Source organism: Xenopus laevis, chromosome 4L, assembly GCF_017654675.1.
Source record: "Xenopus laevis strain J_2021 chromosome 4L, Xenopus_laevis_v10.1, whole genome shotgun sequence".
Taxonomy (NCBI): domain Eukaryota; kingdom Metazoa; phylum Chordata; class Amphibia; order Anura; family Pipidae; genus Xenopus; species Xenopus laevis.
In genome coordinates, this window is record NC_054377.1 from 61,283,248 (window position 1) to 61,301,739 (window position 18,492).

The window sequence follows — 18,492 nt, forward strand, 5'->3', positions numbered from 1 at the left end:
AAAAGTAATAATTATACTGTAAAGGCAATGATTATGGTCAGTGAAATGCATTCTAAAGCACCCGATTCATAAGCACCCTTTTATTAGCAGTACATAACATTCTTATTAGTTAGGAGATGTAGATTGGCTCAGTCTGAAGCAATTGCATCAGTGCCACCATGTGGGGATTTGCTATAAGATAATGTGTAGCTGTAGAGGAATGGGGTAATACCAGGGCAGTACCACAGTACTTGCACAGCACTTAATCCTATTTATTGCTCTGCATGTTCTTTTTCTTCCATCATCTCTTTGATTTTATCAGGAAGGGTGACTGTCCAAAATTTAAATCTCCCTTCCTTTAGTCTTTGAGATGATTCCTGTGTCAAGTTAATTTCCAGATAGTCTTCATCTTCATCATATTTTGGCCATTCGGCCAAACCAAGCCCATTGGGATCACTGCAAATGACAAGACAGGGAGCAAAGTGAATGATTCTGCGTAGCCTATACTTTAGATTAATACAATTCCAGAGGACACAATGAAAAAACAGAACTATAGCAGTTTAAAATGGAATCAAGATAAAAGTAGCACCACCAACTATTTTTTAATAGTATTCTCCAATCCTCATATGATTCAAAAATCCTATTTCTAGGAAAAAGCAGACTGGGCTGTTAAACTGAGCAACCTTCCACCTCAATGATTTATTTATTTTCTGCATATAGATAAGATAGATTGCATTGTGCTAATGCTTAGATCGGGATGGTGCTGAAATAAAGAGAACACATAAAATGGCATGTTTGCTGAGTGTTCCCAGGACTGAAATTACCTAGAAGTTGAGCCAGCAACATTCCATGAGACGAGAACATAGGGTTGGGTGTGTGAAGTAGAGGTGTGTAGGAACATAAGGGAAGAATTTAAATAACTGCTGAGTAAAGGAATCAGCTATTATTTATGTATTTCAATAAGAGGCACGTGGGTTTAAATGACTGGGTACACTCTTTCCTCTTGCCTATCCTTAGCACAGCCTCTACATCTGTAGTGAAATGTAAGTGAATTCTTCTCCATTGTATCTTAGCCCATAAAGTTTATTTTGTGACCAAACACAGAATACTATATAAGTAAACGTTATTTTGCTCCATAACTTGGAATTGTAACCAGATTGTAAAGTTTGAATTAAATAGGTTTTAATATAATGGATAATATTTGTGAAAAGATGCCTTACCCATTTCTAGCGAAGTTAGCCCAATATTTCATTATTGTTTTGCTGAGGATTTTCTCTTCCTCTGTTCCATTACCTTGTGAAGACAAAACTTGTGTTAATTATGGAGATGAAACATACAGCTCTAACACCAAACTAAACAGAAAAGTCTTACTTTTGAAAATAATGCCACTTTTCAGAAACGGACCACCAACAACAAAGAAAAGTTCATCCCCGTGATCGGCTTTAACAAAATCATCTTTTGTGTCGTCAAACATTGAAGGGCGGTGCTGAAATTCATAGAAATAAACAGGATGCCCAGAATCTAGCGGGCAACAAATAGGAGTGTTAATTCAGGATGCAGGTTACAATAAAAGATCACCAAACAATTCATTGGTATATCTAAAAAAAAATGGAGTAACAGCCATTAACAAACTCACAGAATGCCAAAATATTGCTGAGCCTCAGCTTTCCGAAACCACAACAGCTTTTAACAGTATTTCTGAACTTTATTCATTTTCTCAGAATGTGTTTAGTATGACAAATGTCTGTATTTAAAGCAAACACACACTTTTTAAGCAAGAATATCCACAGAAAATTTTACAGGATGGGGAAAACTATTCAACCAGAAGGAACCTGTTTTTCTAGATTAATCCTGCATACAGGAACTAGCTAAGGAACTCTATGGAAAAACTATGCCTAAATAACTCAGTAATTCTCTGCTATAACACACAGTCTAAATACCTTCCCTCTGCTGCATTCTACCCAACAGTTCCACCTTAGAACCCATTATAGCCAGAGGTCCCCTAAATCATCATATATACATTTTGCCTCAAAAAAAAAGTCCCACTCACATCCCTCATGCTACTGTTGAACCATAAAATTTGAAAACTCTCCGTAGAAGGTCAGAGGTGTTTTTATAATAACGCATAATAGGGAGGTAAATGTATGTATATATGTATGTATATTTTTATTTGTAAAGCGCTCCTTGAGGGCAAAGCACTGTACAGCAAAACAATAAATTAGTAGTAGCAAACAAGGGGTCATTGGAATAAAAAGTAACAATAAGTGCATTATTAGAAATACAATTCACATAAATATAAAAAATATAATTACAATACAGAATAAGTGCTCAGTGTCAAGGAAACAAAAGGCTAGAGGACCCTACTAGTCTAAATGGGAGGGTAACATACAGACACAATTCAGAGGGGTATTAAGGTGCTGTGGGTTACAGTTTGTTACACTGTTATATGAGGGGCAGTTCAGGTGTTATACAGGTGCCCTGGATAAAATGTCCTTCTTTACAATGTTAAGGCCTGATACACCAAAAGCAAGCAGCCACGTAAAAGTGCAAAAGTCCAATATATGGACTTTACAGTAGATCATAGGCCTTGGAACTGGGGCCAGGGTGTCTGGAGCTTCTCTAGATTTTTTTTACCCCTGGATCTGAATTTTTATGATGGTGGGAAGGTCAAATTTCCGGTGTAACACAAACCACCTCGAGTGCGCTGATCTTCTGTCCCCTTGGTCCGTTTAAAAAAAGTGTATGTAGAAGGCTGACTAGACACTAGTTGATGTATATAAAGATATTTGATGGTTAATAAATAGTTAATATTGAGAGAGAGCAATGAACCAAGGTGCCAATGAATGGGGAGACTGATCCTGAACATAAGAGAATTTATAGGAAGTATTTTAGACAAAGAATAAAACCTTCCCCCAACAGAATTAGTTAGCTTGGACTGGGATTTGGTGGATTCCCTTGGTGCAGCTGCCACAGGTCCCCCTCCTCCCTGCACATGAACCAGAGCCATATTCCCCCTCTCTTCTCTCAAACACACACAGCAATATGTGACCAGGCACTGCAACAGCTGCATAGAGACCTTCAGTGTTATCAGGAGAGATGTACCCAGTCAAGTTGCAGCCATTTTAAACCCCATAATTTCTTTTGACCTGCTCCAGGGGCAAAAACCCTTGCCCCCCCCCCTTGGACACCCATGTCAATAAGCCAGACTATATGCAATATATGATACTGAGAAGGTCCATGACCATATAAAAACATAGGGCTTTTATACAGGTCATGGAACATCCAAGTTATAGTTAGTTATGTGACAGATATGACATCACTAAATTCAGATTATAACTGATGACATCACTAAGCACTGTTTATATGGATATAATTTACAGGATATTCACGTCTCTTGTGTATTATAATTGAATGGCAAATTCACTTACCTCTGTGATATTTAGCTGTTCTTAGGGCAGGTATGACAAATATAATGTCCCCAATTAGGTCTAGGAAATTGTTTCTTAGTTCTTTTGGATCATTTGTGTCGCCAAAGTACTCCTCCATGATGAAAGGAACAACACTTTTAAATGAATGCTGTTAGAAAGTAGATAAAAAAAACTTAGGCCATGCTGCTTTATTAAGTAAATTAGAGCCCCATACCTAATGGTAAAAATGGGAGGGTTATTACTTATCTGCAAACGTTTGGGTAGGATAATTCAAAGAAACCACTCAAAAGAAACTCCACTCGGTCTACATGTAGTGGGAAAAGGGTCATGTGTGGAATTTGATGATTATAAAAATCTTCTGTTCAGTAATAATTATATTTTAGTCTATGCATTTGTATTATTATTCTGAGATGCCAGAAGGAAGGCATTTCATTATCATACTTTTTGTATTTTTACTTTGATATAATAGACATATCCATGCATCAGAAAATATGATCTTACCAAATAAGGAAGAGCAACGAGTATTGACTGAATGTCTTTCTTCTCCATTCCTTCCCTATATCCACTGATATTAAGTGCCTGTCCACAAAATCACAGTATGAATCACTGGACTGTTACATAATTATGTCATTTTCACAGACTGACTAAAATGCTGTCAGCAAAAACATTACAATTATTTTTAAAATATAGATATACATTATAGTGTAAAACTCAAGGTAGCATAATGATGCAGGTGTGGGTTCAGTACAATTGTTAGGATATGAGGTTAAAAATGGCTCAGCTATTTACATTCTTCACAAATACTTACTATAGCCCTGCAAGAAAAAATATAGAATTATTTCATAAAAATATGCTTTTTGTTTTTTTCTTGTTTTTTTTTTTTAACATTCAGGAGATTAATAACAAAAAGGCACCTACCAATGGCAGTATCCAACCAAATTCATGATTATTAACACCAATCAAAAAAGGAACTGGATTGCTCTCCTTGCTAGCTAAGATCTCTTCAGCAGGTTTGGGAAGGAACACCCCATCGACAACAACAGGAAAGCCTACAAATTTCTGTTAAAACAAGATCTAAAACTTATTAAGTGAACTTCAGTTTAATAGGGATAAGCGAATCAACACCTTTTTACCAAGCATGGCTGTGCAGTCATTTCCACTAACTTAAAAAAATTGGGTAGAACAGAAAACAATAACACAATAATTATTATATAATTTTTTCTGGTTACAAACAGCAACCTTATCTTGCTTTATAGCAGGGATATGCCGTCGACATAACAAATAATAAAAAAATAAAAAAACATATGAAAAACCTGGCAGGAGTAAAGGGGTAGTTCACCTTTAATTAAACTTCTTGTTCTTAGCAACTTTTCAATTGGTCTTCAGTGTTTCTTTTTTGTTGTTTTGCATTGTTGACTTTTGTTTTCTGTCTACCAGCTTTCCAATGTGGGTCACTAACCCTGGCAGTCAGAATTGTATTGCACGGTTTAGTCTAAACTCTAAAATATTATTGTTTTGCTTCTTTTCAGTCCCTCTCTTATTCATCTTCCAGTCTCTCATTCACCCCACTGCCTAGTTGCTAGGGAAAGCTGTTCCCTAGCAATCAAAGATGCTGAAATTGCAAGCTTCTCAACATACGTTAAGAATCTACGGTATATTTAAAGTTTGTGTAAAAAAACGATACATTACAACTATTAAAAAGGGGGGTAATTGTATGATGACGGTTTCCTTTTTATAATATAGTTTTGCTCTTTAGAAAAACAAACATTCTTCCCCTGCTGGTTCTATAGTTTCATCATCAAAATCTATAAACTCCAGCAATCAACTTATCTGTCCTCTGTACCCATCCCACACCTTTCATTACTTCCATGACCCTTGTGTGAGACTTTTTAAACGAAATATACAAAAAAATATCTAGTTACATAACATTATTGATAATACGGACGTTTTATACTGACATGGTAAAACATATAATTTCCCATACCATCGCTGCAGAAATCGCAACAATCTCATCTTCTGTTTTCTTTTTTAGACAGTCTGCCATGCTCGATACATTGCAAGAGGATATGTTAGCGACCAGCTTCAAAGAAAAAGATGAATATTTTAATTTATAGTTAACATATTAGACATATATATATATATATATATATACACATACATACACATATACGGGTCTACTCCTCTAATGATGATGCTTAAATATATTACTTCTTTTAATGTACACAGAGAATGTAGTGTTCCTCAAGGTTACTAGCTTACCCCTTCTTTTGATTGGTATTCTACTGTCTTCATTGGAGAGTATGGGGGGTCCTTCTCAACAGATTAGGGGTGGTGTTGGTGCAACGCAATTAAAAACTACAAGGTCCAGTGAGCCTTGTCCGGGCAAGCAGGGAAGGGAAAGGTTAGGTAGGGACTGATTCTTGGCCTGCATTTTTCCGCAAGCCTAGATCAGCCCTCCTGTAGCATTACCCAATGCTAATGCCAGGATTTGCCATTGATAGCAACTTGCACTTAAACCGAGCTGACAACTATGATAACTAAGAGGAAGTCCAAACAAAGGCACCTACTGGTGCTGCTGGAGGACAATTTGCAGTCTTAAAATGCAATATTTTTCAGTTTGTTGCAATTTCTTTACTCTGTCTTCTCACTTGCTATTGACTAGAACATTGTATAAATGGTGTCAGAAGCATTCTGCTTTGATGTTATACTACATCATAAAATCTTTCCACCCAACCTGTTAGCACTGTTGATTTTCACTTAAAAAACATGAAAATGTGGACATTCCAATCCCTGTGTATTGCCAAGGCTCTGGCACACACACATATTCTCTCCACATTCAAATACTGTAAACATCTTCTCTGAGAAGTCCCTTGCATTTTCTTCTTTTCATTCTTTCTTTACTGCAGAAGTGCAAGATTCTGTACTTGCAGGCAGGTATTTTTGCAGTGTCGGACTGTCCCACCGGGATACCAGGAAAACTCCCGGTGGGCCCAAGTGTCAGTGCTGCTAAACTTTTGGCCTATTTCATGGCCTTTCCCTATTTCTATTAGAAAAAAGAGGCTAAATAGATAGAATCATTGATTATAGTATAAAGAGAACAGACTACGAGAATAGAGGTTGATTGAGGAGATCAAGAATATTAGTACTGAGAGTGAGCCCCTGGTCTAAGGTTTTTGGGTGGGCCCCTGGTGTCCCAGTCCGACACTGTATTTTTGTCTTCTGTACTTGTGCCTTTCCATTCAATTCATTATCACAGAAAATGCATTAAATGGTTCATTCTTTTACACCTTCTATATTATATCTCTGGCTTTATTACAAATCTGATTATTCTCCTTGTGTACCACTCATCAATAACCACAAAACAGTATCTTCTCTGTAAGAAACTGCCTGTCTACAAGCCATCTCTACACTAATGGTGTACCATAAATACTAGCTATCCCAATTTTCGTTTTCTCTTCATTGGAGGGATGCATTTCCCCAAGATATAGTTATTATGTAAATATAATGTCTGTTGCCATCCCAAATAAATTCTCTAAATATTTGGTACCACAACGTGGTCTCACAACGTGTGATTTCATCCATTTAATGCATCTTTGCATTTAGCTTATGGCCATTCAAGCAACATTAACAAGCTGTTCCTATATGACAATTTATTTTGAAATATTTTTAATGTGAATGGAGGTTTGCAGGGCCATGAACTCAGCAATATGAAGAGTTGAACTTGTCCTGTTTATTTTTGCTTAGCACAATGTATCAAAGAATTTGACTTACATGGAGAATAGGTAGAATCTTTTCAGTTTTATTGGCCATCAAACCAGGAAGTATTGCAACTCCACTCTCAGATATGGCTCTGTGGAACAATCCCTTAGAAAGTGGGGACAATACCTGAAAGCAAATTTAAAATGACTTTGTGTTTCTGAGAGTTAAAAAAAAAAAAAAATTAAGCAGGCAATTAAAAACACGTCTGTATCCCTTTATTAGGTGTACGTCAGCAAAATATGCTAGGGGCAGTTGCATCCTGCTCACTGCTTGAAATATACTTCCATTACAGAGATGCAGACACAGAGGGGCATTTTTATCGAGGGTCAAATTTAGAATTGAAAGAACATCGAAATTTGAATTCAAAAAGACCAACCGAAATGAAGTTGAAGTTTTTTTTTTGGTTGAATAGGTCAGTTTCCGATCTAATTCGAATTGTACGAATCGAAGGAATAGCGGAATAACGAATCCCAAAAAAAAACTTCAATTTTTCAAAGTCCACCAATTGACTCCAAATGGGTTCTAGGAGGTCCCCCATAGGCTAAAACAGCAATTCTGCAGGTTTTCGATGGCAAATGGGCGACGTCAAATTTTTAAAGAGACAGTACATGATACATTTCGTAATCCGAATTTTCAAATTCTTTTCATTTGAAAATTCACCTCGACTTTTGATAAATCTGCCCCAGAATGTTTGAGGTTATATGTTTTTCCTTTATTGATTTTATTGTGGCACCAACATGGTGACAGTTGAGAGTTCTACAGTCCAGTGAAAGTTATTTATTATTATTATTACAAAGTATCCTAATTTGTAAGGAATTACTCTAAGTATAGAATAATAGCCTAATGCCACACGGCGCATTAGGGTTGCCACATGGCTGGTATTTTACAGGCTAGCCGTTAAAACGCCCAGGCCAGGACCGGTAATACAAATTGTGGGCCAGTAAATCTGAAACTTCCTTAAACGTAGCCCCTGGCTCTCCTACCTAAAGCCCTCAACCTGTCCAAATCTTGCCTTTTCTCTTCCCAATCCACCTTCTATAGCTGTCCATTGTGTCACTGCTCTGGCTCCCTTAGATGTTACCTGCCCCTGTCACACCCCATTTACGTAATCACCTGCCCCAATCAACTAATTAGAGGTTTGGTTGTGCTAACTCCTTCATTGGTTTAGGGTCGTCATGTGACAAAACTGCTAACATTGCAATTGATATTTCAATAATGCAATATACATGGACACTGGTTAAATTACTGCTGCTGAGCTTGCAGCGCTTGGGGTGCAGAGAAGGGCCACAAATTCTTTAGGATTTTATAAAAAAAATAATCCTCACCTGTGCAGAAACACTCAATGCACCTGCAGATTCCCCAAAAATTGTAACTGACTGTGGGTCTCCTCCAAAATCCTTAATATTATCACGAACCCATCTTAAAGCTGCAACCTGATCCAGAAAGCCATAGTTCCCACGTGCTTCTTTATCACCAGTACTGAGAGAGCAAAGGTAAAGGATTATGAATCTCTGAGAAGTCTGTTAACTTGTCAGTTAAATAAAGCGTCTCTGTATGTATATAGTTAAAATTACCAAAAATCACTATTAGCAGTACATAATAGTTGAGCTTCAAAAAGGACACAGGTCTATGAAACTCATAGATATGTTTAGGTGTTCGTCTCTAAACTGGTACCAGTATGATTTTCTGGTATTTTATATATTAAAACATTAAATTCAAGTTAAGATTCTGTCTGTTTCAAGCAGCAGAAAAGACTAATTTGTTATACATTTACAAACCCTTTTATTCTAGATGGGATTTTATTCCACTGGTGTTTAGTCTTTTGTCTACTTTTATTCCTAGGTTCCCTTGGATTGCCTAGCATTTGCTTAAACTGAATGTTATCTATATTTATAAAAACGGAATGTGATTATTTATGTGCCCATTTTACAACTGCACTTCCCAAACCACCTCTTCTGTCTTTTTTGTAAAATTCTCTTTATTAAGATTCTACATAGCTGTGTATATCTGCTAAAGGTGCTATATTGTTTTCCAGATTATTAGTAACTAAGGAAAAGAACAGGGCCCCATCCTAAACCCTGGGAACAAATCTAATTTCTAAGTTTGTTTGCTTTCCCAAATCTATTCTATCTAAAACTTTCTGACAGCTAGTTTCATATGTCCATGTTTAAGAATCTGTGGCCTAAATGCCTGGAATATCCAGTATTATATGATAGGGCCAATACAACTGCAGGGGGGTAAAAATTATTTTATCATTATTATATTTTACCTAAAGAATCCCATAATGCCAAGTCTGTACTGTATTGACACCACTACAACATTTTCATAGGCACTTAAAGCAGAGCCTTCAAACATGCCTGCTCCTCCCATGGTAAGTCCTCCTCCATGTATGAACACCATGACCTGTACAAAATAGGAAGGTTAATGAACTTAAGTTGAACACATCTCCCTTGCATATTTTCAGTGAACTGGAACAACAAACAAATAGATCTCAAGGGCACTCCAAAGTTGCGTATACAGAGGCCATATTTGCAGTGGGCGGTATCGGACTGATTCAATCATTTGCCCCTGGGATCACAATGACAAGGATAACAGACGAAGGGGCAAGGACCGTATTAAACTTGTGCAATCGATGGCCAGATATCAGTGGTGTAGGCCCCTCAGTGCAATCCAGTTTTTTAAAGTGCAAAGACAAACTGCACACTATTTTGTAAAGGATCATGCCTCCCAACATAGTCTGAAGATTGCCTTGATACAGGGGTCATTCCTGTTGTTGTTGTATAAACATACAAGTGTTACGCACCCTGCATGTAGGGTTGCCACCTGGCCGGTATTTTACCGGCTTGGCCGGTAAAAATGATGGTTGATACCAATATTATTAATAGGGAAAAAAGACAAATATATAGCAAGGCTGGTATTTTTTTCAGGAAAAGGTGGCAACCCTACCTGCATGTTGTTTTTAAAGTACAACTCCCATAATTAAGCAACAGCTCGAGGCTATATGGCGGATGTGGTGAATTGTGATTTAGCAACAACTAAAGGGCTATCAGCTGATAAGTGCTACTTTATCTAAATAACGGGCCCCACAAGTCTGATTTGCCCAGGACCCCCCTTATCACAAAATATGGCACTGGCCAATAAAAGAAATGTAATTGTAATTTAATAAAACAAATACAGTACATGCCTAGTAAAAATGATGCATCTAAAGGGAATACAATACAAGGAATGAAAAAACCTGTTGTGCAAATATTCCTTTGTGCATATTTTATATGGGCTTTGTGAACGTATGAAACTGTTAAGCATCTCACCCACTAGTACTAAAAAAATAGATCATATTAATTAATCTATGCGAAAATACAACTTACACTATAACTTTCTAATGGGAAATAATATTATACTGTATTATGTTTTATTGTAAAATGTTATTTGTCTGTTTATGACTTTTATTACCTTTCCCGACAAAATTATCTATTAAACTTACGGGGAGCTCTGGGTTCTCTCCTCTGTCTGCCGGCGTGAAGACATTTAGGTACAAACAATCCTCTGAAACCGGAGGAAAATCTAATTTTGCCTTGAAAAAATCAGCAAGTAGCTCCATTCCTTTTATATCTTGTAAACACCTGGACAGTGAAAAATAGTAATTTATTCAAAAACACAAGTGCTAAATAACTTTTGTGTATTGTACTTAAGATTTTTCCACCCAAGCCTCTCATTCCACCATAGAGCCTCTCATTTGGTGACTTTGCCAATTCAGTGGATATTTTAGCATACCTCCCAACATTTTGGAAATGAAAAGAGGGACAAAAACATTTGGTGCTCGTAGCGTGACAATTTTTTTGACCACGCACATTTCTGTGGCCACCCCCTAATTACCATGTTCATTTTTCAAAATTTGGCAGGTAATGAAAGTTTGAACATATTTCATTGTTTTTTTCAGTTAATACAGTTTTGCTAATGAAGGTGAATTGCCCTTAAGGGTAAGGACACACTGGACGATTTGTCGCCAACGTTTTAAAAAAGTAAATCGCGGCGACAAGACGATCGTCTTTTTTGAACAGACGATTCACAGCAACTATTGGCACAGAGCGATTTGTATCCCATTACTCTGTGAGTAACGTGCTCCACCCAAACCGGAAACGGTTTGTGCTTCCCGCTGTAACCTGGCGTCTTTACGTGCTTGCGTTCTTGCGTCATTGCGTTCGCATTGTAATTTGAATACAATTGCTGCTACTTATCTGTATGTGTGTGCGTGTCTAGGAGATTTCAGTGCTTTTCTAAGTACATGCTATTTCTGATAAATCGCTCGGAAAAGGGTCTCAGTGCGTTTTGGAGCTACAGGTGATTCACAAACGCGCTGTGGGCACAGGAGCTGGCGTCTTTCATTTGGTTTTGTTCAGAGACAAAACGAGCGATATGTCGCCGCGATTTGCTTTTTAAAAACGTTGGCGACAAATCGTCCAGTGTGTCCTTACCCTAAAGCTGTCTAAATTTTCCCAAGGGACCTCCTTATCTAAATTGTTACAATTACTTATTTACTTATCTCAAAATTGTTAACAAGTATCTTAGTTGCACCTGGTCGCTGTTCTGTTAAATTAAGTTAGGAACTTTGTTTCTTTTTCAGGCTGTTCAGTGCAGAGAAAGACTGGACTTTTCAGTACAAACTTGGGACTGCGGGTTGAGGTGTCAAAACGGGACTGTCGCGATGAAAATGGGACAGTTGGGAGGTATGGATTTTATCTTATTGGGTTTATTTATCAATAAAATAGTTTAAAAAGTAAGGAGGGGAAGAAACTCAATAAAATCTAGCAAAAACTCGAATTGTACACATATTTCAGATTTGAAGCCTGAGTTGCTATTTTTTTTTCGGGTAATTGCCCAAAAACCCCAAATTTTTTCGATTATTGGATGAAACCCAGCGCAGATCACAATATCGTAAATTTGTAAAAGGAACTGCCATTGACTTCTACATGACCTTGGCAGGTTTGAGATGGCAGATTTTCGGATTCTGACTTTGTGCAGCTTTGGGGTATAATAAATCTGGAAAAATTTGAGTAATTTTTCCTCTAAAAATTCGACCAGGAAAAAAAAAATCAAGGTTTAGTAAATAACCCCCTGAGTCTATGACCAACTTAAGTTACAGAGCCTACAATCCTTTGAAGTTATGCTTCTGTCTCTGAAATAGTGCAGGAGCAAGGCATCAGAGCAGACCATAGCAACTTCAGGGGAGCCTCATAAGGAAGCTTCACAGTTTAAGAAACATTGGTTTATACAGATTGGTATACATATATTTATATCTACCTCTTTAATCCATTTAATAATGTAAGGTCAACAAATCTTTATAAAAAGAACAGGCTCACTGTACAGCAAAATTTAAACAGAAAAACACAGGGGTGTACAATTCTTTATTTAACACTAGAGAAACTTACATGGGCGGATTTTCTGTAGCTTCCCTGACAGAACTCCATGGCTCTGGTGGCTGTGGATGCTGAAATCTTAATGGTCCTATAGGAGGCTTAGCAAAAGGAACGCCCATAAAAACATGAATTAATCTGTCAGTTTCCTTTGCACCCACTGTTTTTCCAAGAAGCTGCCCAAAATTTGTTGTCAATAGTGGCCTTGCATCCTCTTGGTCCAGTAAAGGAAGGAAATAATATAATATATTAGTTTCAACAATCTCACATATATTAAAGTAAGAGAGAACTAGCCAGTTTTTAAGGAAATTGTATTGTTTGTATTGACTACCAATTAGTAAAGGTGGCCATAGACCGATAATATTGTACAAATGCGTGTATAGTGGTAGACGATCGACCGATATTGGTAAAAGACTTGGATATCAGTCGGCTCGTCGATTGGGCTGGTCTGAAAATTTTGATTGGGCACCTTTGAAGGCACCCGGACATCAGTGCTGAATTGTCAGATACAGGTAGAATTCTTTTGTTTCTAACTGTATATCGGACGACTCTGCTCTACACGTGTGTATTGAAATTAACAATCTTTCTTGGAAAGATCGTAAGTGTAACGTCTATGGCCAACTTTAGTCATGCTTACCTACCTTGATTTAGAAATAGGATACAAGTTTATATACTAAATAACAGGTAAACTGCACATGACACAAAGTACTGGCGCCCCTAGGCCTGCTCTCCCCCTTTCACCGCCACCTCCAACTCCGCCTCCTCCTTACAGTATGCAACTTTAAAATCCTCCCTACTAGGGAGCAGAGAGGACTGGAAGGGCAGAACAGTCAAATAGCTGTTGAGATCTTCTAGCCAGCATCAGACTGGTGGGCCCGAACCAGCCAAGATCTTCTCCACACAGTCTGACCTCCTCCACCTGTCCACCCACTTGCCCCACCCACTTGCCCCTTCAGCTCATTCGCATATAGATAAGCGTGAAATAGGTATGCACTACAAGGGGGGGGAGAGGTTTGCTGGGGAGGGAAGTTTGCTATGACTGGGGAGGCCCTTGGGGGGTGGGCGGGCCCTGTTGTGGCAGCCCCGGTGGGCCCTGGCCCACCCAGTCCAACTCTGCTTCTAGTCTGCTGGCTAGTCTTCAGTGCAGATGCAGAATGGCGCTACAGGCCCAGGGCCTTTGTAGCCTTTCCACAAATCCGGGCCTACCTAAGAGTCCTGTCTCAAGTGGTTTCCAAATGGGTTCATATAAACTACCCTCCACTTCCAGGTTACCAGAGATATATTCTACTAACAAAAGGCTCAAGGGATCCATTGGGCTTTAGCATTCTAAAGAGACTATGAAACCAAGTTGAAAAGATTGACAAATGTAAAAGATTGCAAAAATGCTCACTTGAGCATCCACAGGCTAAAAAAGCACCAGCACTAGATCTGTCAGGCTTTCCAATTGGATAGGAGGGGTTGTTTTGGAAATGTCTGCTATGAGAGAAAATACCTGATATAGCTAGGGATGCACTGAATCCACTATTTTGGATTCGGCCGAACCCCTGAATCCTTTGAGAAAGATTCGTCCGAATACTGAACCGAATATGAATCCTAATTTGCATATGCAAATTAGAGATAGGAAGGGCAAAACATTTTTTACTTCCTTGTTTTGTGACAAAAAGTCATATGATTTCCCCTCCCGCACCTAATTTGCATGCAAATTAGGAGTCTGATTCGGTTCGGCTGGGGCAGGTTTCGGCCGAATCCTGCTGAAAAATGCCGAATCCTGGAATCGGTGCATCCCTAGATATAACATTAACCTTAAGCTTTTTATGAGTGGATAATTGCCTGCATAATAAGCATGTTAATCAAGAATAGGGAAGAGAGAGGGATTTGTAAAATATTTTCCTAAGTGTTTTTGTAACTTTAATTTTTTTCTTCGCATTTTAACAAAAAAAGAAGCTTTAAAGGGGTTGTTTACCGTTAAGTCAACTTTTAGTATTTGATAGAATGGCTAATTAATTCTAAGCAACTTTTCAATAAGCCTTCATTTTTATCTTTCATACTTTCTGAATTATTTCCCTTCATAGTCTGACTCTTTCCAACTTTCAAATGGGGGTCACTGACCCCATCTAAAAAAACGAATGGTCTGTAAGGATATAAATGTATTGTTATTGCTACTTTCTATAACTCGTATTTCTATTCAGGCCCTCTCCTATTCATATTCCATTTTCTCATTTAAATCAATGCATGGTTGCTAGGATAATTTGAACCATAGCAACCAGATTGCCGACATTGCAAGCTGGAGAGCTGCTAATAATCACTCTCTAATTCATGCTAAAAGTTAGTTTATAGGTGAACAACCCTGTTAAAAGTTTTGCTTAGGGGCGCATTGCATGTGTGAGTCCATTTCACAGTATGTCTGCATGTAGGAAGAAAATAGGTAGTTCACCTTTAAGTTAATTTAATATGCTCTTGAATAAGCAATGCTTTGACCTTTTTCAATTTGTGCATCATAATAAAAAAACTACCTCTTTTAGTATTGGTGAGTGCGAGAGCAGGAATGCGTATTTACTGACATTTTACTGTTTTATTTTTTTCATGCAAGTTTAATAGAGAATAAATTTAGTGCTTCCACCATGATACAAGAGAACTGTGAATATGGGAATTACATTTATGGGTGAAGGGTGTTTTGCATAGGCCACATCAATGGGGTAAAAAGTGGGAAAACATGTTTTACCAAAAACATTGCTTTGTTTTCATCTTATCTCAAAGGATGTCTGTCCCAAACTGGGACACTTAAGCTGGCCATAGATGTTGAGATTTTTAAAAGGTCAGATCCTGATCGTGAGACCACGATCTTCTCAGAACGATCGTACGAATCTACCATCAACTAAAAAGACCAATTTACCAGGAAAACAAAGGGGAGCTGCCTGCTTGGCCCTGCAAACATAGAGAGATTGCACTGGGGCCGACAAAGATTTTTTGACCTGGCCGATCAATTTCCCGACAGATGTCGGCCGAAAAATCGTAAGATGTACGATCGTTCGAATACCACTAACCGCACGATAATTTCGAAGGATTGGTCGGGCTTCCCTAAAATCGGTCGTTCGGCAAGAAGAATCGTCGCGTCTATGGGGACCTTTAGCCCTGCAGCAAAGAGATGTCTCTCATTCGATTGTATTACCAAACAAATTACTTGGCTATCTGATCCCTTACCAGGGCCATTCAAATATAAAGCTGCACAGCCAAGTTTCTGGAGTCAGGTTAGCATTCTAGTGGTGGCAGATCAGTCCTCTGAAAATGGTTTTAAAACAATACTCATAAAGGGAAATTCGTTGCATAAAGAAAATAGCAGGACTGCTGGGCCAACCCACCCCTGGGCCCTGTGACTTATACAGTAGCTTTCAACCTTCACCTTGAAAGAGTTCACTTGTTTGTTAATTTATTCTTACTTTTTCATCGAGAATGTTGCAATTTAAATATGTGATTTGCAATATTTACAAAGTGTGTTGTAACACCTGTGATTTCTGTGACCATGGGATTTCTGTCTCTGGCTATAGGAACTTTTAGAAGGAAAGAAGGTTTGCACCGAATCCACGAAAGATTCGGCCGAATACCAAACCCGAATCCTACTTTGCATATGCAAATTAGGGCTGGGAAGGGGAAACATGTTTTACTTCCTTGTTTTGTGACAAAAAAAACCACAGGATTTTCCTCCTGCCTCTAATTTGCATATGCAAATTAGGATTCCGTTTGGCCGGGCAGAAGGATTAGTTCGAATCCGAATCCTGCTGAAGAACGCTGAATCCTGGCCGCATCCTGGAATCGGTGCATCCCTATTTTAATGGCATGTTTTTTTAATCAAAGAAAAATATTACCGAAGTGCACACAACAAGAAAACTTAAAGGGCAAGTCAAACCCTAATAAAAGAAAACATAATTTTAAGCAACTTTCCAATATACATTCATTAAAAATGTTCAGTGCTTTTAAAGTTATTTGTAAAGAAAGTTGCTATTAAAAGCAGCATTTGCTCAACTCTTGCTTGTTACTTTTTAACAATGTTGCTAAAGTCTTGGTTCCCCAACAAAGTCAGGTCTGTTATTCAGCTGCCTTGTCTTACATTATATCAACAGTCTGGCAGAGAATAGAAAGGGACAGACAGACATTGCTTTCACTAGCAATACATATACAAATAACTTATAAACCATAGAACCATTGTAATGAATGTATATTGCAAAGTTGCTTAGAATTGTGTTTTCTTTTATTGGGCAAATTTTTATTTTGGGGTTGACTTGCCCTTTAAGGCATAATTCAATTGATTTTTAAATGGGCTGTTCTTCCTTTCTGCATTTCACATTGTCTAATGCACACATGTAAGACCAGTGCAAAGATCTACTTTTGTGATCAAGTTCTTATTAACAAGCTGCATTTCTTACCCGTTCCATAGATTCCCAGGGTCGCACAGCACAAGAGAAGAACTTTAATCAGGGATTCCATTTGTAGAAAATCAGCACGAATAGGAAACACTTTGCTGAATGGCCAAATGCAATGAAGAAAGAAATTTGTAATGCTGGTGTAGCAGCCCAACAGGAGCAGGCATACAGAACACTGAACTTTGAGTTACTGATTTTGTATGATAGAGAAGATTTAGAACAACAGCTCTAATTGGCTGCTGGAAAGTTTCCTCCACCCACTTTCTCCACCCCCAGCCAAAGTTTTTTCGTGCCCTATAGTGCCAAGCTTGTGCCTCCCAATGCATGTTGGGTAATATAGCTTTTATTTAACAATTTGCCAACTGCCAAGATTAATATGACTACAATACCCACAATGCAATGAGGATTGACTTGTGTAGATGTTGGGACTCAGGAGTTACCAGATTTTGGGCTCTGTACCCAAGTCTCCAGTCACGCTTAAGCATTTTCCGATGACTTTCCTCAATTTCAGGCAATTTTGGGGCAAAAATCTGCTGACCGCCAAAATGCCCAGAGGTTGATCTGTTTTACCAATATTTTTTTAAATTGTATATCAATTAGGGTCTTATGGGGCCCGCCTCTGTAGTTATGCCCCTGGTGATGGGTGAATCTTTGCTTCGTGGAAAAATTTGCAAAATAGTGCATATTTTCACATATATTATTTTATTTTTAAAAATGCTTTTACTGCACATATTGGGCTATTATTGGGCTACTTTTGAAGTGCCTGTTGGCTGTTTTGGCCTGGTTTTGAAAATTAGACCTGGCAACCCTGGCCCACATACTTCCTACTTACTGAGGCTTGCAGAAACGATGCTCCAGGACTCCTCCAGCCATCAGATCATCCCTCCTGCTCCAGGAATGTTAAGTGGCCTTTAGTTACATACCTATACACACTTACATACATTATACACTCTTACACATTCATTTTAGTAAAGATACTTTTTTTTTCATGTTTTTTATTTGGGGTCCGTACATACCACATACTTTGGTAAATCTATGCATATTGGGCATCAAACTGCTCTGTAAACCCTTGGCGTCAATATTTTGGGTGTTTTACAATTGCGTGTAAGTAATTAGGTGAGATAAATGTGACCGATTGCAATATTTTTAGGTGATTTTCAGAAATGTCATAAAAAAATGCTGCCTTTAGCGTAGCTTTGCAGAATGGTAGTTTGGAATACAAAAACATAATTACCTATTTTGGATTCATCAGAATGTGTACTTTCCAAAAACATATGTTTTGGGGGTCTTTGTGCTGTTAGGAGGGTCTTGTGGCACATAATACACAGTAGGGGGTCTTTGTTCACAGAAGGCGAATCGGCAGCGGAGAAAGTTCATATGCACTATTTTTATTTGGTGTCTGCACACGCCACCTGCTTTGGTATATCTATGCATACTGGGCATCACACTGTTCAGTAGACCCTTGGCATCAATATTTAGGGTGTTTTACAATTGTAT

The 18,492-nt window shown here is 38.1% G+C and overlaps 1 protein-coding gene across 1 annotated transcript; it reads right to left on the minus strand.

Annotated features, from left to right (window-relative positions):
• Positions 1-65: 65 nt before the first annotated feature.
• On the minus strand, positions 66-17,175 carry LOC108714107 (carboxylesterase 5A). Its single transcript, XM_018258010.2, has 13 exons — positions 16,999-17,175; positions 12,593-12,791; positions 10,648-10,786; positions 9,436-9,569; positions 8,492-8,645; positions 7,179-7,292; positions 5,392-5,487; positions 4,326-4,466; positions 3,909-3,986; positions 3,408-3,555; positions 1,351-1,500; positions 1,200-1,272; positions 66-435 (listed from the first exon to the last, which is right to left on the minus strand). Exons 1-13 carry the CDS (start codon positions 17,057-17,059, stop codon positions 252-254), a joined length of 1,671 nt encoding a protein of 556 aa, XP_018113499.1. The 5' UTR covers positions 17,060-17,175; the 3' UTR covers positions 66-251.
• Between the last annotated feature and the right edge of the window lie 1,317 nt (positions 17,176-18,492).